The 21,832-nt window shown below is 37.1% G+C and overlaps 1 protein-coding gene across 2 annotated transcripts in view; it reads right to left on the minus strand.

The window, feature by feature from the left end:
* Positions 1–3,255: 3,255 nt before the first annotated feature.
* LOC140137804 (E3 ubiquitin-protein ligase LRSAM1-like) overlaps positions 3,256–21,832 on the minus strand; it is a 42,972-nt gene continuing 24,395 nt past the window's right edge. For both annotated transcript variants that reach the window (XM_072159587.1, XM_072159586.1), the window contains 11 exons: positions 18,462–18,584; positions 16,928–17,015; positions 15,783–15,834; positions 15,156–15,200; positions 14,290–14,460; positions 12,797–12,959; positions 12,304–12,480; positions 10,586–10,684; positions 9,666–9,797; positions 6,153–6,464; positions 3,256–5,300 (listed from right to left, as the gene is read on the minus strand). In XM_072159587.1, coding sequence (XP_072015688.1) covers positions 5,160–5,300; positions 6,153–6,464; positions 9,666–9,797; positions 10,586–10,684; positions 12,304–12,480; positions 12,797–12,959; positions 14,290–14,460; positions 15,156–15,200; positions 15,783–15,834; positions 16,928–17,015; positions 18,462–18,584 — 1,503 coding nt within the window. In that variant the 3' untranslated portion in view covers positions 3,256–5,159. The remainder of the gene's footprint in view (positions 5,301–6,152; positions 6,465–9,665; positions 9,798–10,585; positions 10,685–12,303; positions 12,481–12,796; positions 12,960–14,289; positions 14,461–15,155; positions 15,201–15,782; positions 15,835–16,927; positions 17,016–18,461; positions 18,585–21,832) is intronic.

Consider the following 21,832-nt stretch of genomic DNA (forward strand, 5'->3'; position numbering starts at 1 on the left):
TCTGGGATTGTGATTTAAAGACCTTGTTCTTGGTCCAAGGTGAAAGAGTTTTCTCTACAATGCTAATTACAGAGCTTTTTCCAAGCCTCTGTCAAACAGATAACACCTTGATTAAAGACTTAAAACTTGAACACCTTGATTAAAAACTTGGAACTTGGCCTAAAGATATTGAACACATATACATGTACATATATAATAACACATTTTCCCTAGAAATCTCTTGGCATAAACTTTGGTTATCCTCAAGTTCGCTAGTGATATAGGAGCGTATTTCACTGGTTGCACGCATTCCAGGCAGTGGCATCTGCAGGTTTTTCAAAGTGGGAGGGGGGGGGCACAGGTTTTGATTCCCCCGACTGTTGAACAATTATTGTCTCGCTGCAATAGGTAAATCTCGAATTTTCACCTGACTGGGGTGCATTTACCCAGACTATCAGCAAAAGGGGGGGGGCTGTGGTCCCCCTTTGCGAAGCCAACTAATGAGCACCCAAAGTTAATTGTGCAGAACGTACTTCAGGCACAAGTACAAGAGCTGTTTTTGGCATGCTTGAAGCGCAACCACAAAAAGCATTGACATCACTATGGAACTTGAAGTGAACCAAAGTATAGTCCTACTGTTAGAATTTGGCTAATGAAAGTTATTAACCTGAATCATAACTATCATATTCAGGGGCGGAGCCAGGAATTTTCAATAGAGGGGGCGCCGAGCAACCACCGCTGCATCTCGGCGCCCACGCAAAGTCAGGTGCCGCTCTGCAAAAATACATAAAAGTCAGGTGCCGCTCTGCAAAAAATAGAGGGGCGCACACCGGGTGCGCCTCTAATCCACCCCTGATATTCAACTCCTCGTTTTGCGAGACAACATTTTTTCTCTTGGCTACTGAAAGATCATGTCAAATTCCGATAAAAAATAAGGTATTTTTTGGTATTACAACTCTCAATTCACATCCAAATTCAAATTCAGATTTCCTCACTTTTACATTCAAATTAAATTCCTGAAAATAACGGGTGCTGTAACCTATTCTCATAACAATATATTACCAAATATAAAACAAATATAGCTTTATAATAATCTTATTTCACATCAATATATAATTTACATAAACAGTGAAAATGTCAAGATATAAAATAGAGTATTAAAGCTGCATTATAGAACATTAGATACGCTATCAGGCAGAAGTCATCACTAGTTCCAGAAAGAAACAGGTACCGTATTCATTCCAATAAGCGCCCAGGGCGCTTAACAAAGTCATTTTGGGTGGGCGCTTATTTTTTACCTGGTTTACCTAATTTTTCATGAGGGGCTTTTATTAGAGACAAATTTATGTATGTTATAAAAGGGTCCTGACACGTTCTAGTAGCTTTTCTGATGTTGAAAATGCATTGCAAGTTTTCCAGCTACATGTATTTCAGTGTATCAACGTCTATCTGTCACTTAAACATTAATGGTACCCTTTAGCAAATTGAAAATACCCTGGGTGGGCGCTTATTGGGGCATGGGCGCTTATTGGAATGAATACGGTACTTTTCCAGTTCAAAAAATGGTCCTCATCTGTTGTAGTAGGGCTACACAACAACTGAATTGAAGAGTGTTTTTGCCAAACTTGGTTAGTCTACCAAACCCTTGATACTCATTCATGTTATTATGTCTTTAGTTAACACGGCAATATGTATCATAAAACTAGTATGTTCATTGCAAGAAATAATAAACTGCTTCTCTTCTTGGAAATAGGCTTTTCAATTTAAAGCCCAAACTAACCCCTGTGAAAGATTTTGGAAATATCTGCCACAGAGGGAGTATGAATTTCAAATGGAATGAGAGCATTAGGCAGCTACATTTGAATTTCATACACCCTCTGAGAAAGATTCAACCTGACACTTCCCCTGAGGGAGAGCGAGTTTCAAATGGAGCTGCTAATGTGTTTTAATTAAAATTCCATTTGAAATTCATACTCCCTCTGTGGAAGATATTTCCAAAATCTTCCACAGTGGGTGTGTGGATTTGAAATGGAATAGCCCAATACATTGGCTGAATACTCTATCTCCTCAATTAAACCACACTGTTTCAAGCATTAATTTCTAACATAGAAAACTTAACATATCAATTTTCATATCACCCAACATTTACCAACTACCATAAAAACTTGATAGTTAGCATATATGTGCTTACTATGGAGTGCTTTTGAAAACATGAAATTGTACCAAAGTCTGGCGTTTTACCAACTGAGCTAATGGGGTTTACTTGTTTGTATATAACTATGTGTATCAATGATTTGCTCAAAACCCTTTACACTTTTGTGGATGGAGCTCTTCATGTTTGCATGTTTCAAAAGTGCTCGATAGTAAGCACATATGCTAACTATCAAGTTTTTACAGTATTTTCTCTTGATCAATAGCTCTGTGTGCGATACTTGAGGAGCTTGTTACTTAAAGAATGCCCTGGATAACAGAGCACCAGGAATAGTAGTTTACACTGGTAATTTTACCAGGAATTTGATCACCAATTAGTAGATGGAGTCCTAAACCACATAATCATGCACAAAGACTCACATTTTTGGAGTCTTAACATTTTGAAACCTACTTGTCTAGATTCTTAGTCATGAGTGATGACTTCATCCAGAAGAACTAGTGGTTTTTTAGATGTAGTGTTTCTAGAATTGTTCTTGATCAGATGATCATAAATGTGACTGAGGTTGAATGCTGCACCCTTTGATGGTTCATTGCTTTATCTCCTCTGCAAACAATCCATATACTAAAGTAGATTCTCTTATCCATCCGGGATATCTTTCATCTTCTCTGTCGAGGTTTCAAAACATTGAAACTCCAAAAATGCAAGTACTTTGTACATGGATACGTTACTTTTAGAACTCTAGCTGGTCCTGTGTCACAACCTGGGGTACCTTTGTGTTACATAGTAAAAAAATGAAATGGTTCAATCATTTAACCTACACATCTCATTTGAAGTGGTTCATCCTCCTGAGCATTTTGACACCTTTTTTATGGAAATCGGTTAAAAAATGAGAGAGTGCAGGCAAAAACAATCACAAAGTAGGGAGGATGTAACCCCACCACTTTTGTCCACATTTACAATCATTATGAGCAAGTATTGGTCTTTTAAATTAACTTTTGTATTTATTTACTTGGTTTAGATGTCTGGGGGTTCATTTAGACATTTTTTTACTAGATTCAAATTTTTGATGGGGGTTTTAAATCAAATTTACGATATGAATCCTCTCCCTAATCCTCCTCCCCTAATCCTCAGCCACCCTTGGCACATTTCATGCCAAACGTCATAAGAAAATAATTAAAACATATTTTAAAACAGGATAAAAACATGAGTAATCTAGAATAAATTAGCCTTAGTGAAGGAATACTCAAGAGACAGTGTTTTGAAATCCAAGCTGCACATCAAAATGTAACAAAGCCACATTTTTGAGTACCCCAGTATGTGACACAGGATCAGCTACTAATTGACCATTGACTATATCCAAATGAACTTATTCCAGAAAATTTGATCACCTGTTACATTTGGTTGTTCTGATTCACAGTGTTAATATTGGAACTACTTTGCTATAATACTTGAAGGACAATACAAAGTACCATCAAAAAGCTGTGTCCCTGATTGATCAATTTCATGCTGTCATATGAATACAAGACATCAATACTTTAGTTTGATCAGCTTGTAATCGGCAGAAATTGTTAGGTTTTGACCACTACACCGAAAAGTAGATCCCAGGTTAAGAGTGACATTGTTGACCTGTCTGGTCAATATTGTGCATGTTAGATAAAGTATAGACAAATTATAGAACTTATATAATAATTTGTAATACTTCTCACGAGACAGTTCTCAAAATAAAATATATTGATATTAATCCACGATGATATAAGGCCCGCCGATTACGAGCTGATCAAATTATAATATCGTCACTGGGCGGGAAAAACCTCGTATGTACTTTTTGCCCTTGAACATGGATGGAGCAAAACATTCAATATAAAGTCTACACCTACAAGGCTTTATCCAGTATCAAGGGCCAAAAGTAAATATGAGGTGTTTTCTGTATGTACTTTTGGCCATTGAACATGGATGAAGAAAGTCAAGCAACCTCTTCAATATAAAGTCTACACCTATAAGGCTTTATCCATGTTCAAGGGCCAAAAGTACATATGAGGTTTTTCCCGCCAGTGACGATATGTAAAATAGCTGCCTTTTGTCATTTACTAATTTACTAATTTGTAGCATTTTTAAGGTGTCAGGTCAAAGGTAAATGGGACTCCCAGGAGCACCTGAGGTCCATTTCACTAAACTTTACGAAGCTTTGTAAGTGTCAAAATTGTTCGTAACTTACAACATGTCGTAAGTTCCATTTCACTAAACTTACTTATGAATGGTACCCTTCGTAAGTAAAAGGGATTTACTACAGGGACCCTTCGTAAAGTTACGTCTAGTATTAGGTATTCGTAACTTTACAAACGATTACTTGGGTTACAAAGGGTTAAAGTTGAGTGAAATGGGCCCCTGATGAACAATCTCAATAACCATGACTCATGAGATAAATATTTGAAGTGTTTGAATTCCTCTGCAAATGCAATTTCATAATCTAACATGAAGCAGCCATTGGGACTTTGTTGCGTTCACACAACAATTTGTACTTTTCTTCCTGCTTTACAAATTGTTGACATTTTCTTAGTCGGGCTGACGTCACACAAGGCAAATAGCCTTGATGAACCAGCATGTACATGTGCAGTTCCCCTTCGTTGAGCTGGTTGCTATGCGCGTGCTTGTGCAAAGGGGAAAATGATAGCGGATGTCCAACCGAGTGAATGTGCCTCCTCAGTGATCCATAGAACAAGTTCGGGGCACTCAGTACAGATTCAACATCATTTTAGCCAATTCACCTTTTTGGTAATCCCAGAATCCTTTGCAAAGAAACCAATATTATGTCATCTTTGAATCGCAGATCATCACTCTGCATGCTGAAATGGTCAAGCCCACAGCATTGACAATGACATAGGTTTGATTTATAAAGGTTTTCAGGATATACAGAAATGGTTAATCAGGTCCAAACTTTTGGAAAATATGCTAATTACATATATTTGAAATGACAATACATAACTGCATAAAAAATAACTTGAGTTCTCACTTGGTTATGTGATATACTTTATGCGACAGGAACTTGCTGGAATTGTGCCATGTTAATTTTGGATATTATGTCAGCACGACACAAAGGACACTTGAAGAGTGGTTCCGCGCAGACCTGACAGCAGCATACATGGCCACAGTTGAGGAAAAGAGAATCCGACTGTGGAAACAAACAAACAAATTCAAAATTCTTAGCTTTGCACATGAATATTTTTGTATGGTGGATATTAAAACTCCTAGTAGAGTAGTTGCTGTTGGTTTATAATAGATATAATAGACATTAATGGTTTTTGAAATATTTGAAATTACAGTTAAATAGTTTTGTTATTTGCAATTATCATAAATGAACTAAAATTTAAAAAAAATGTCTGTGGTTGCCAATATTTGTTTTCTATTCACATGAGGTTTTTTATACCCAAACAAAACATGTTTGTAAGCAACTTTTTACTTGAGAGGGAAGTGGGAAAAACATGTTTTCTACTTATAAAATACTAGATTTCGCGGTTCTCGGGTTGGGCGGTTCTCGTGATAGGCCTATCTCTAATTACCCAACACCTGTTACCTCCTATACCTGCCCTGACCTTTTAAACGTCTATGATATATGTCTCTCAATGATCAAGACCCAATTTGACACAACTTAATCAACTCAGTAGCTGTAGCTTGTAGCTGTGACGCTTACTTTTTACCCATAAATGATCGTTCGCCTCTTCCAAGCCCTGTCCTGCTTCGCATAATTATGAGGGCCCAGAAAATACCCCGAAATTAGTATCTGGATGTAGGCCATCACTAAGCATGCTAAAGTAATGAAATTAATCGGGAGAAATGTGAACACACTGCGAGCCGCCGTGCGCACGCGATAGCACGCGGACAGAGAGACAGACACTCTGTGATTAGTATTATTTATTTATTTATTTATTATTATGATAAATAATAGGAAACAGCACCTTCATAAATGAGCTCGACACATAGAAAACAGCCAGTCATACCTTGGACAAAATAGATGTAAACTTACCGCTCTTTCCAGACACACTACACATTCAGCATTCACTCTAACTGTAACATCTTCCTTGACTGGCTGATACATTGACGCACCCGCTTCCACAGGTGGCGCTGATGCCCCGGCTTCTTCCCATTTCTTGTCATCATACGCAAGAGGCGGGGCACTAGGACCACCTTCATATGGTTTTTCATATGGTTTTTCATATGGGCTTTCATATGGTTTTTCTAACTCTGCAGCCTTTGCTACAGCTCGCCTTTGAGATTCCAAATAGTCGTCGATGGAAGAGATGATTGCACGCCGCAGGCCGAGTTCGTGAATTCCCATCTGGAAATTAAAAAAATAATGATATTTGAATAGATATTAAATCAAGTGGAAAAAGTCCCCATGGTTTGTATGGAATGAAATGTCTTGAATATTAGGCTATTCCAGTTGAAATCCTGGAATAATTCTGGTATACCCTGCACACAAGTATAACTCTAACCCTAATCCTAACCCCAAACCAGAATTGTATTGAGAACAGGGTGTGCAGGGTAAACCAGAATTGAGAACAGGGTACGCAGGGTAAACCAGAATTGAGAACAGGGTGCGCAGGGTAAACCAGAATTGTATTGAGAACAGGGTGTGCAGGGTAAACCAGAATTGAGAACAGGGTGCGCAGGGAAAACCAGAATTGAGAACAGGGTGCGCAGGGTAAACCAGAATTGTATTGAGAACAGGGTGTGCAGGGTAAACCAGAATTGAGAACAGGGTGCGCAGGGAAAACCAGAATTGAGAACAGGGTGCGCAGGGTAAACCAGAATTGAGAACAGGGTGCGAGGGTAAACCAGAATTGAGAACAGGGTGCGCAGGGTAAACCAGAATTGAGAACAGGGTGCGCAGGGAAAACCAGAATTGAGAACAGGGTGCGAGGGTAAACCAGAATTGAGAACAGGGTGCGAGGGTAAACCAGAATTGAGAACAGGGTGCGCAGGGTAAACCAGAATTGAGAACAGGGTGTGCAGGGTAAACCAGAATTGAGAACAGGGTGCGCAGGGTAAACCAGAATTGAGAACAGGGTGCGCAGGGTAAACCAGAATTGAGAACAGGGTGCGCAGGGAAACCAGAATTGAGAACAGGGTGCGCAGGGAAGACCAGAATTGAGAACAGGGTGCGCAGGGTAAACCAGAATTGAGAACAGGGTGCGCAGGGTAAACCAGAATTGAGAACAGGGTGTGCAGGGTAAACCAGAATTGAGAACAGGGTGCGCAGGGTAAACCAGAATTGAGAACAGGGTGCGAGGGTAAACCAGAATTGAGAACAGGGTGCGAGGGAAAACCAGAATTGAGAACAGGGTGCGAGGGTAAACCAGAATTGAGAACAGGGTGCATGAGGGAAAACCAGAATTGAGAACAGGGTGCGAGGGAAAACCAGAATTGAGAACAGGGTGCGCAGGGGAAACCAGAATTGAGAACAGGGTGCGCAGGGAAAACCAGAATTGAGAACAGGGTGCAGAGGGTAAACCAGAATTGAGAACAGGGTGCATGAGGGAAAACCAGAATTGAGAACAGGGTGCGAGGGAAAACCAGAATTGAGAACAGGGTGCGAGGGAAAACCAGAATTGAGAACAGGGTGCGAGGGTAAACCAGAATTGAGAACAGGGTGCGAGGGTAAACCAGAATTGAGAACAGGGTGCGAGGGTAAACCAGAATTGAGAACAGGGTGCGAGGGAAAACCAGAATTGAGAACAGGGTGCGAGGGTAAACCAGAATTGAGAACAGGGTGCGCAGGGTAAACCAGAATTGAGAACAGGGTGTGCAGGGTAAACCAGAATTGAGAACAGGGTGCGCAGGGTAAACCAGAATTGAGAACAGGGTGCGAGGGTAAACCAGAATTGAGAACAGGGTGCGAGGGAAAACCAGAATTGAGAACAGGGTGCGAGGGTAAACCAGAATTGAGAACAGGGTGCGAGGGAAAACCAGAATTGAGAACAGGGTGCGCAGGGAAAACCAGAATTGAGAACAGGGTGCGCAGGGAAAACCAGAATTGAGAACAGGGTGCGCAGGGTAAACTAGAATTGAGAACAGGGTGCGCAGGGTAAACCAGAATTGAGAACAGGGTGCGAGGGTAAACCAGAATTGAGAACAGGGTGCGCAGGGAAAACCAGAATTGAGAACAGGGTGCGCAGGGTAAACCAGAATTGAGAACAGGGTGCGCAGGGAAAACCAGAATTGAGAACAGGGTGCGCAGGGAAAACCAGAATTGAGAACAGGGTGCGCCAGAATTGAGAACAGGGTGCGCAGGGAAAACCAGAATTGAGAACAGGGTGCGCAGGGTAAACCAGAATTGAGAACAGGGTGCGCAGGGAAAACCAGAATTGAGAACAGGGTGCGAAACCAGAATTGTGAACAGGGTGCGCAGGCGACACCCGAATTGAGAACAGGGTGCGCAGGGTAAACCAGAATTGAGAACAGGGTGCGCAGGGAAAACCAGAATTGAGAACAGGGTGCGCAGGGTAAACCAGAATTGAGAACAGGGTGCGCAGGGTAAACCAGAATTGAGAACAGGGTGCGCAGGGTAAACCAGAATTGAGAACAGGGTGCGCAGGGTAAACCAGAATTGAGAACAGGGTGCGCAGGGAAAACCAGAATTGAGAACAGGGTGCGAGGGTAAACCAGAATTGAGAACAGGGTGCGTGGGAAAACCAGAATTGAGAACAGGGTGCGAGGGTAAACCAGAATTGAGAACAGGGTGCATGAGGGTAAACCAGAATTGAGAACAGGGTGCGAGGGTAAACCAGAATTGAGAACAGGGTGCGGGGAAAACCAGAATTGAGAACAGGGTGCGCAGGGTAAACCAGAATTGAGAACAGGGTGCGCAGGAGTAAACCAGAATTGAGAACAGGGTGCGCAGGGAAAACCAGAATTGAGAACAGGGTGCGCAGGGTAAACCAGAATTGAGAACAGGGTGCGCAGGGTAAACCAGAATTGTACCGGAAATCCCTGCCACCCCTTCCTCATGTTGGTATTTCTGTGTTCACATCCACACAATTCTATTCACAAACCATAAATATCTATATCTGGCGATTACTTACAATATGTGACCCACTCTGACAAAACCAGTAACAAGTCGCATTGTTGACATTTCATGATTTGAATAAAAATGTAAGCACTGGACAATAAGCTTTAAAATGATACCAAAATCATATAAATAGCATCAATATGTTTCAAGATATGGATAATTATGTAAATGATACCTTGATATTTTGGCCAAATTGCTATTCTGGGTAATGGGCCAATTAGTTTCCTGTCTTAGTATTAGGGATTATCATAGTTCAACTGTTATTTAATGATTAAATAAACCTCTTTTTACTAAGTACTTTCAAGGATTTGAAAGTCCACTTAGTCCCACAGTCAAATACCAAGAAATTAAAGAATTCCAAAATTATGGCAATGTCATTTTTAAAGGCCTATAACTCAAAAACATATCTGGCGACTTGTTCCTGGTTTTGTTGGAGCTGGTCACATATATGCTACATATAATCATTACCTCTCTCAAGTCTTCGTCCGTCATCTGTACCATCGTTTCTATGGAAACACGATGTCTAGCAAATTTAGGAATGTAGTCTTCTGCCCCGGCGCTGGTCAGAATATCACATACAGCAAACTCAAGTTGATTTTCCTATAAACCAAAATGGATAATAAGAATCTTATTCTTGTTAGTGGAAATACTGAAAATACTAATTCAAAAACAACACTAAAAGCAAATGATATTGGCATTTTTTTACTGATTTTTACCAGAAATGGAAAAAATATTTCTAATGTAGAGACAAACTCTGAAAGCTGTCACAGGTTTTCAAGATGTTCCATTTCAGTCTTTTCATACTTTTTTTCTGTGTTTCTCTAGCAAACTTAATTATATAATATGAAGCTTTTAGCTCTACCAAGAATTTTTAATGCTGCACAGTAATACAATGTACCCTGCAAGATTTCCTGATACTGAATGGGTCCACACATTGCATTGATATGCATACCCAGTATTATGTTACATGGCATATCCGTACATGCAGACAGCAAAGAAGGTGAAATTGATTGAGATACACAGTTTGTTGTTATCCACTGAAGGCAAACATGATGAAAATGATTACACTGAACATGGGCCATTCTACCTACTAAGCGGAGGAAAAGAAACTAACCAGGATTCCCTCAGTAGCGGCGAGTGAAGCGGGAATAGCCCATCGCTAAATCCCCGCACCCCTGTGGCGTGTGGGAAATGGCACCAATATGTTTATATTATATAATGATAATAATATTGGATGGCTCATTTTCGAAACATACTGCATTCGTCATGAAAATACCTAACTTGCCTTCAGCTCAGTTGGTGTTTTCATGACTCATGCGGTATATTCTCATATCACACTAAAAACCATCCAACATTATATAAATACCTCTCAGAAATCATAAACTAACCTGATCAATCAGTGATTCTGGTTTCCTATCCAGTAATCTTTGATACTGGATCAACCAATAATCTTGTTCATCTTCTACTCTCTTCTTCTCCATCTCTTCCTGCAAAGAATCAGAATAAAAAAACCATTACTTCACTCAGCTCAGTTATCAACTTGTTACTTACAATGATGACCTTAGGCCAAAAAAAAAAATTGTTTGTTTGTCCTCCACAGCTTTGAAAGAGGACGTGCGGGCGGGCGGTTTTTTATTTTTTTTCTTGTTTTTTTTTTTTCGGATTTGGTGTATTTCTGGACCTTGCTAGAGCTAAATGCTACAATCATTCATGGTGACTTAAAAAAACCAACATTTTGTTTCTTTAATATGCAGTTAAAGTTATAATTTGTGTTCATGTCATAGTCTTTTAATGATTTGGTGGGCTTTTTTTTTATTTTCAACCATGAAAGATCTTAGCATTTAGCTCTAGCTAGGTCCAGAGATACTCCAAATCTGGAAAAAAATTGAATTTTACTTATTTTTATTCAAAAAAAAAATAGAAAAAAAAAAAAATTGGTTAGGCCTTCATCTGAGGAGCGGGCGGTGGAGGACAAACAAACAACTTTTTTTTTGGGCCTTATGATTTCCAAACAATGAGCTATTCCAGAAATTAATGGCACCCACCCCTAAAGAAGACATGTAAGTTTGTACCATAAATTCCAAGACCAAAATTTTATCCAAAAAAAAAAAAAGGAATTCCCATTTTGACAATAAAATGATTAAAAAATTGGGAATTCCCAGTGTCCCTAAAGAAGACAGGCAAATTTTTCCCAAAATTTTTGGGTATTCCCAAGCCTAAAACAAAAGGTGTCTTTTTCTTGGAAACTCCCATGTCTTCTTTAGGGTTGTGAAAATAATGACCATTTCCTTTGGGAATTCCAAGAGCAAAAAATGGTGAACAATTTTGGGAATCCCATGTCTTCATTAGGGGGGTGTCTTTAATTTCTGGAATAGCCCAACTACAGTAAACTATTACTTATAACTACTTGTGATGATTTAAAAGTGCACAAAATGCAATCAGGTGTACCTCGCATTCCAAATGATTTTGCCAAACATTGTTACCATCACCGGCTATTTTTCAACAAGGGCAATGCTTATCTACCCTTTTGTGATTAGGCTAATGAAATGAAATGATTAGTTTCCCGTCACATTTTTTTCAGTGAAATATGAGGTCATGATTTCATTATTCATTATTTTGGAAAATTTCATTATTGTCAAAACTTTCATTTACATGGCTATTACCTATATTGTTGATGAAAGACCATCTCAAAACAGGTATTAATGCTTAGATCATCATTACAGACATTTTGCAACAGATTGAGAAAAGATTTGAATTTATTTTCATTAAAATGAAAAGAAATTTGCCATTTTTGTAATCACTAGAAACATGAAGAGGTGATCCTTAAATTTTCATTATTTACCACATCCTCTACCCCTACAACTAAGAAAAACTGCTGATTATGATCAGCAGGGGATGTCAGACGTTTTGAGAGTTTCAATTTTGATTATTTCCATCTCAATTTTCAGATAATTGACTTTTTAATGAAAATTATGAAAGTTTTGGTCAAATTGAAAAGGTGATGCGGGTGGGTGACAGGAAACTAATAATTTCATTACATAGGCCAGGTTTCCTTCCTTCCTTCCTCCATCCTTCCCTCCAACTCCCCTCCATTCATACATCTTACCAGTCTTTTCTTGAGTTCTTGTTCCCTATCATCTCTCTCAAACATGAGTTGTTTTAAGAGACCTGCCAAATCACTTCTCTTTTGTTCCAAGGCAATATTTTCATTCTCAGCTTTCAGGGATTTCTTCTGTATCTCCATCATTGTTAACTCTGCAAGTTGCTGCTGAACCATGAAGATCTGTATGTACATGAATAAATAACATAAAATTAATAAGGCTTGTAAAATTTACTCATTTTTTGAAATATTCATAATTTTAGTAGCTATAAAACATCACATATTAAATTGGTGTGAAATTGATATTCAAGATAAGAGGGCTGAGAAGCAGAAATCCTTAACTCACAATGACCTGCTTCCACAACATGACCATAAAGTCACCATAGCACAATAAAAGATACAGTTCATTAAACATGAAAACAGAAGAAATTCTGGAGGAAATATTGATTTTTGAAGACCAAATTAAAATACAACATATTATAATTTGCATCTGACTTACCTCGTCTGTGAGTCTCTTATGCTTCGCATCTTTTGCTTGGAATAAGATCTCAAATGCATCCCTTTGGAACACCTCATCCTGCATCAATTTACTGACTAATGTGTCCTTGTTGATTTGCTGTGTGTTCAGCTGCATATCTAACTTCTCAAAGGCTTCAACCTCACTGAAGAATTAGAAAATATAAAAGTTTTGCAATTTTGTTAGCCAAAAAACAAAGAGATGTTCTCGTTTATTTGTGACTTCATACGACTTGATCAACAACTTTGATTTTCCAAAAGTAGATTTGTAAATTAGGCAGTGCATAATATACAGTCCACAACTTATAAGTTCCCCCTAATACTTTTTTAAATAAATCAAAAAAATAAAAGACATGTATAGCCCTATTTGTTTTACCCATGTGGACCAATTTATAGCGTCACACATCATTGCAATCAGTCACAATGGCTAATTGTGTAAGAAAATAGGCAGTTTTAAAAGTTGCACCTGGGTCCATAGCAGTCAGGTTTTCTTTAACAAACACATGAATAGGCCTGGTCTACTGTATTGTTTGAGATCTGACTCCTATGAACTCAGATGCCACTTTTAATGCTGTTTAAAACAGTCTCTTTTTTTACATAATGAACCATTGGGACTGAACGCAATGACGTGTGATGCTATAATTTGGTCCATATGTGTAAAACTATCACGGCTACTAATATCTTTTTACACGTTTGCATTTTGTCAAATATTTTTCAATTTATTTTTAAAAGTATTTAGGGGGGAACTCTATATAATGTCATCATTCAAATTTGCTACCAGAAATCTTTTTCTGTTTCTCTACATTATTTAACACATATCTCAAAAACTACATGACCAGTTTAGCTGAAAGCGCATTATTCCAATAAGAACCATTTTGTTACTTTTAGTGTTCAGGACTACTTTTGGTCAACTTTTATGTCAAAATTCCCTTTTCGTTAAATCATACCATGACCTAAAGTATACACATGCATGCCAGAATTGTCTCAAACCATTGGGGATTTGACTCAAACCATTCCGTTTGACAGGACTACATTTACCAGTAAGTAACAGGGAAACTAACCTTACATAAGGCAAAATTATTGACCTCTAAGAACTATTTTGATTGACCTTTTCAGTAAATCCCAAAAGCCTTTGCGAGTACACCTGAGAACACAGATGCGCACATCGTTTATCGAACATCATTATTGCGTATAACAAGTCGGTGTGACGTAAAATGATGAGTTCTCAGGTGTACTCCAAAGGCTTATGGGATTTACCGAAAAGATCCATTGGTTACATAGAGGGCTGCATCACAGATATGGTAAGAACAGTCCGTAGGGCTGAAAAGGACTATTTTTTTAATTGCTCAGAGATATTAAACCTTTATTTTGATTGGTTCCTCAGACGATTATATCATGTAATTAACCAATCAAGGGCACTGTGAGAAGGCAGTATTGCCCATGGGGTTAAGACAAAGGTATCATAAGTCCACTCACCTTTGTTGTGCTTTCCTTAGTATTGTATCTTTGTTGGCTTCATATCTTTGTCTTAAGTCTTCCAAGTCAAAGTTACTCTGTAACGTTATCTTCATTGATTTGATGATGTCATTTTCTCTCAAGTGGTCATGTTCTTCTGCTACAATCTTGAAATAATCGTCCATCTCCATTCTGTGATATTTTAAAATAATTAAAAACAATTTATGTCAAGGACTAAAGCCTTTTATAAAATGTAGTTGTCAGGAAAATTCACTACTGAAAAAAAGAGTGGGCTAAAAACGAGATAAAAACATTCTGCATAGCATGTAGCTCGACTAAAGCAACACCACCATAGTGCTCATGAATTTGGGTAAAAGTCCTTGAGACTCAAGACTTGTATATGTGTATCTTCCCTCCCCCCCGCTAGCCTACTAATCTATTCATCTATTCTTGACTCAGTATAAAGTAAATTTCTTAATTGTTCAGAGTTCCTAGTACGAGAGGGGGTAATCATTGAGCGCAAAAAGAGGTGAAGTCTCTGCCCCTTCTACATAGCCACCTTCGCCAAACTTCTGACAAACTTTAGCAAACACAAACGTTTGCCAAACGTTTATAGGCATTTACGCAACTGTTTGACAAATGTTTGTGATCGGCAATTGTTTGACAAATGTCCGGCAAAAATGGCTGGAGGACTAATGGGTCAACCATTTTGTCGTCATGATTGCTGATCATCCAATCAGCATGACTGTATATCACTTCTGCATTCACACTTGTACGACGCTCAACACATGGTGCTTAACTATGAACAATTTGAAAATTTACATTAGTGTCAGTAATCAAGATGTGAAAAGAAACTATATTCATTAGGTAGGCCTACACAAACTTGCCTTTCTTTTTCCATCTTGTCTAGCAATGCTTCTTTCTTTCTCGCTCTGTAAAGAAGACACAATAATCAAACAAAGAAAAATGTGAACTCATTGTTTACAACAGGGATTTGGGTAAGAATAGTTGTATTTAGACACTCAAATTTTGAGATATCAAGATACATACATACTATAAATTCACAAAAGCATATGTCAGTCACACAGTATGTAAAGCGCAGTTCACGTAGGTGCTGCACACAACTGTGTACACACCATTCAATAGTAATCCACAATGTAATGAGACCCACCTATGACGAGCTGATCATGGTATAGGTTTAGATTTGTGGTGCAAATTGCAGATGATTTGGTCACCTAATACATATATATGAGGTATAGACAATACAAATTGGCATGATTCAGCTGTGGATGGGGAAATAGCCTTGATATCGATAATCACATAAAATCAAACTGCAGAAAAAGAGGTAGTATTTTTAGCTTGTGATTAAAAAAACACTGTTCTCTTTTCGTTTTATTTTGAATTTTTATTTTGTGTGATTATTGATGTCAAGTCTATTTACCCCATCTATAACTGAATTGTGCAAATTACTAGCATGATCTGTAGCATTGCTAGTTATGATAATGTAAACTTACGCTTCATTCATAGTTAGAAGTTGGCTCACAAGATTACTCGCTCTTTGTTCAACTGCAAATGAAGGGAAAAGAAAGACACAAAATATCATCTTGAAGACACTGTGCAAGTGATTATCACATGTTGAAGGTGTAGTACATGTAGGTAGATAAGAGTCACAAGGTAGATGTAATCAGCAAGTTTTAAAAATAAACAACTAATAAGGACTGTCATAGCCCCAGTGGGTCTATATACACAAGAAACAGTAACCGCTTTTTCACTACCTATAAAATTTGTCTAAAACTAAGCTAAATATTTTGGAGACTTGTTTAATGATTGTCTGCATGAATAAAAAAAAATCTCTTTTCATTTCATCCAGCATAGCAGTAAATTCTGCATATGCAGCAATTTTTGTCAAAGCTACCATGTTCCACAGGCATTTGAACTTGATTTTAACAATAGGTGTTACAAATGTTGCACACTTTATTCATTTTTCCCAATTGGACTGTCAAGCACTTTCAAGCTCTTCGATCACTGGAACATGTCTGTAAGTTTTTAAAAGTTTGAACTTAACAAAAGGAGTTACAAAATATATACATCACAAAAACAGTTACAGGTAGACAGTGCAAAGGGTCATTAGTTCAAAAACCCAATAACTTTGCTATAAATCCTAACCATTACTCTAACCTTCACTCTAACACATCACCTAAGCATTTGAACTTGACTTAGGTGTGCTTTATTCAGTTTTTTCCCAATTGGACTGTCAAGCACTTTCAAGCTCTTCGAGCACTAGAACTTGTCTTGTAAGTTTGGAATTTAACAAAAGGAGTTACAAAATACATCACAAAACGGTTACAGGTGGACAGTCCAAAGGGTCATTAGCTTGAAAACCCAATATCTTAGCTATAAATCTTAACCATTACTCTAACCTTCACCCTAACCCATAACCTAAGCCCTAATCCTAACCCTAAATATACCCCTAACCCAAACCGAATAACTCTTAATCTTAACCCTACCCTAACCACATCCCTAACACTAACCCTAAAGCTATATCCCTAACCTTATTCTTAACGCTACTCCAAAAATAAATGCCCTATAGCCCTAACTATGGTTATGCAATACAAACTATTTGAACGGAGTCATGCCTTCATAACAGTAATCAGCTTACCATCATAGAGTGATGCCACAAGTCGCTTCTTTTCTGTATCACTTCTTGCCTGCAGTGACTTGATGCCAGTGTCCATCTTTTCTTGGTCCTAGAAGTAACAAATCACAATAAAAAATTTGTTTAATTCATCACTTTGAAAGAGTTAAATGAAAACAGAATTAAAATTTCACATTAAAATAACTTGAGAAACACTGAGATGCCAGTCTATGAAAATCTGCCTATACTTTAAATTATATAATTGATCAAACTTTTCTGACATCAGGAAATTTCTGGAAATGGGCATCTTTAGAAACATAAGTGGCATATTAGAGATTCACTTAAGGGATCTGGAATGAGCATTTTGACAGTATTTTTTGTGGGACATGAGAGCACATTAGACATATCGAATTGCATTCTGAATAAGAAGAATGTCTTTCTGATATCAAATAATTTTCATTTTTTGAAATTCACGATATAATACAAATTTTATTAGAAATTATTAAGATATGATATTTTTCACTTTTTTGATATCGTCAACCTCATAACCAAAGTGCCTAGTCATTATTACATGTTTCTCATTTTCAATTTTGATTTTCTGAGTAATAAACCCACAATTAATACAAATTTCCAGCCGCATATTTCATTAACTTGTGGAATTCATCTCTTTTGATGTATTCCACAAGTTAATGAAGAATGCGGCTGGAAATTTTTATTAATTATGGGTTTATTACTCAGACAATCAAAATTGAAAATGAGAAACATGTAATAATGACTTAGGTTATGAGGGTGACGATATATAACAGTCCTCTAAGTACATTTTATAAATCTAATGACATATTCTTAAAGTGTATGTAGCTGGGAGGAAAAGCCGACGATCAATTGAAAATTTTGACCTTTCATATTGAAGATATGGATTTTTTTCCCAAAAAGACCTAATTTTTTGGGTGTTTTGGGGAAAAAATATATCTTCAATACGAAAGGTCAAAATTTTCAATTGATCGTCGGTTTTTCATCCCACCTACATACGCTTTAAGTATAAATCATCAGATTTATAAAGTTTACTTCGAGTACTGTTAAATATCAAAAATATCAATTTTTAATCATTTGCTATAAAATGTGTATTACATTGCGAATTTCAAAAAATCAAAATTATTTGATATCGGAAGGACATTCTTCGTATTCAGAATGCAATTCGATATGTCTGATGTGCTCTAATGTCCCGCAATAAATACTGTCCAAACGTTCATATCCCACCCCTTAATACATATCTGAAATTTTTGGGATGAACCATTCCATTTAGGGAGTTGCACAGATAATTGGTGGATGTTACAATCTAAGTGCAGATAGGTTTGCACCTGGTTTGGATCCAATCTGATTGTGATGATTTACTACGGCAACAAAATTACAGTGTTTTGAATCGGGTAAAGATCTGGAAAAAGGCATTATATAAGTCCAACATTTATTTATTATTTATTATTAGGGATTGGGCTCCTGGTTATGGTTAGGGTATGAACTAGAGTTTATCCAATACACTACTACATATTGAGAGACTTACTTTAGCTAATGACTCCAATAATCTTCCCCTGTCCATATTTGACTTGGCTACAATCTTAGCATGTTCTATGTCCAAGGCAGCAAGGTCTCGCTCCAATTTCTGTCTTTCCAATCTTTTTTGTTCCTGCATGGGAAAGAAAAGAAAAAAACAATATTATTATAAAATTGAATATTCATATGCAGTGGTATGAATTAAATTAGAAGAATTTTTTGACTTCAACACTACTTAAAATTTGATTGCTTACCGGGAGCACTTTCATAGTACCAACTGCGTCCTCAGCCGGATGTTATGGCTCTGATGATTTATGGCTTGTTGACAACCTTGGATGACATCACACTAGAAGATGATGACGTCAAAGGTGTTGTCCCCAAGACCACGAGGGGGACGATGACTATCAAATTTTAAGTAGTGTTGAAGTCAAAAAATTCTTCTAATTTAACAATATTATTGTTTTGTTCATTAAATTTTCTTTTAAATCAAGATTTATTCAAACAGTAATATCTGGACTTTGTAGCTTGTTTTACGGCCATCTTATTTAACTCATTCTTTTTTTTTTTTTATGACTTTTAAGAATTTTAAGCTTTCAATTACTGAACTTGCTGTTAGCATGCTATATATTATACATATACCAACAGATAACAGACATAATTAGGACATCATAAAATGAAAATGATTAAATGTACATGTAGCATTTTCAATACAATATAGGCCTACATGTACAAGATGCAGTTAAAGCTATGATGTACGAACTTATTGTATGAAATTGGTTAATTTTTTTTAAACCTGATTTTTTGGCATACAACACATGTCCCAAATTACAAATAATTTTAACAAAATGACATATTCAGACATTTATCTCCCTGATACAAACACCCATATCCATGGACTAAAGAGATGCAGACAAACTCCAAACAGTCAAAGTCTCAGTATCACCCCATAATAAGGGCCAATCATTCCATGAATAGAGACAGATGAATTTGCTACATACATACCGCAAGGCACACAACACTGGCATGATTGATAGACATACAATCGAATGATCTGCCCTCATGAATATGCGAGAATTCACAGCATACAAAGCACAGGAACTTTGACTGTTGATAAATAGTCTGTATTAGTCTATGCCCAGGCCTTTGTTAATATTCAGTATCGAAGTTACGTAATGTTACTATGTCAACGGGATCACGCGCTAGAGTAATGAACCACGATCGAAATGATCACCACATAAAGTATATGGCACTCGAAGGCATACCAAAGTAGCGTGATCCGGTAACCAAGAGAATTACGTAACCACTTCGATGCTGAATAGAGGTTATCCATGTTCTATAAGCTGCATATCCTACCAACGACTGCTATACCTTGTTTAGGACATTCTAAAGAAGTACCTGCATGTGCAACCATGACTGTTTCAAAATAGCCCACCAAAGTCATACAGGTAAGTCCGAGGTCGTGCATTGAATTAGTTTGAATGAGGAATACTACGGGAACCAGTGCCTTTTGTTAGAAGTCACACATGAGTGAAGTGGATAACCTCTATTGTCATCAGTGATATCATTGACCAGGTTTAGGAAATGGTGCAATTGATGTAAACAGCATCTGCAGCAATATTATCGGTACTAATACAGAACATTATCACTATAAAATGCATTTTAATGCAAAATAGTTTTTTGAATAAAAATTCTACTATAATTTGATAATGAACTATAGTGGACATTTTAATTGATTGAACACAGCATGACATAGCATGACGATTTTTTTGCATACACTGCGTAATGTACGTCAATGTGTGGGGGTGTGTGCGTAATGTGGAAATGAATCCAACCATGTCAACGCACTCGTGATTGGTTAGTATTGTATCCAAGGTCGTGCGATTGCGTTGTAGTTTGAAATACATGAAATACAATCGCGGTTGGATCGAATAAAGCTGTTGAAAGCTGTGTTCATTCACTTGCAATTCCTAGAACAGATGGAAGTTGAAGTTTACAATAGGTTTTTGTCCATGCAGTTTTACAATTGTGACATTCAACAAATGCCAGATTTAAGCTTAGTCACATGATATGACACAGACATTTCTGCATTTCGGTCATTCATTCATGCAAAAAAATGCTAGGGTGATATTATAGAAGGGGAGTGAATATTCTAGCAATACAGTGTGTTTCTATATATATGTTTCTATTAAAAAGGTAAGCTATCTACAGAAGAGAGGATACATGGCAGAGTCCATGTTAGGTGCTACATGCTTGACACAAGGCACATGGAAAACATGCATTACAAATTTAACATATCAACTATCATACAAAAAACATCTTGCGGAAATAATAATATTTCTTTAATTAGTAATAATGTTGACCAACTTAAGTGCACATAGTATATCTGAATAGTCTATAAATAGATATATTACAATGAAAGTCATAGCTGGTCAGGGTTGTGAGGAAATACAAAATGTAGCTGGGCAGGAAAAAGCTTATAATATTATGTAATTCTAAAGGTCAAATACAAATCCTCATGTTCAAAAAATGTAATAAGTAGGCACCAGTTACATAAACCTCACATGTGTAATTTTTGATCAAATTCTTTTTATTGTATGTCAACTTGAAGAAAATGCCCTAACACACCTTCTGATACTTCCCCCTTTGACTGTAAACTATGTAAGTGTCTATAAATAACTAACACCGATTTTTAAGGTAAATCCTTTTAATTTTGAACCATTTTTTTGCATCTCACACAAAATAACAAAATCGTTATATACATGAGGTTTGTGTAACTGGGGTCCACTTGTTACATGAGGTTTTGCATTTGACCTATGGAATTATATATGAGGCTTTTCCTGCCCAGTGACAAAAAGTTGAGGAAAGCAGAGTTATAAATAATAAGCGTAATATGTGACACAATCTGGTCCATAGGAGGCACTTTTGAAAATTGAGTTACTATAATAATTATTATTACCTTATACCAACATTCGGCTATCATATACCGAAAACACCAAAGATCTAGCAAACTTGGTTTTTAAGTTATGAAGTTTAGTCATGTCTATTTTCTTCTTTTTTACTCTAAATTTTTGCCTGTATCTCAATTTGCCGCTTTTCGCCTCCATGAACCAGATCATGTCACATGGATATCAGAGGTTTATTTCACAAATACATTTGATTTAGGTAAAAAATAATTCAATCAAATATAGTTCAGTCATAAAGTATTGTGAACCAGACCTAATGACCTTCTTTAAAAAAAATTGAGTGGCTACTGGTTAATACTTTCCACCCATGGATCATTTTCCATTATTATTAAGGTGTTCATTAATAGAATTTAGTGCATGACAGATTGTTCTTTCGCACATGTAATGTAACAATGCATGTGATTGGTCAAGTGCCGGG

The sequence above is a fragment of the Amphiura filiformis genome, chromosome 17 (genome assembly GCF_039555335.1).
Source record: "Amphiura filiformis chromosome 17, Afil_fr2py, whole genome shotgun sequence".
Lineage (NCBI taxonomy): Eukaryota > Metazoa > Echinodermata > Ophiuroidea > Amphilepidida > Amphiuridae > Amphiura > Amphiura filiformis.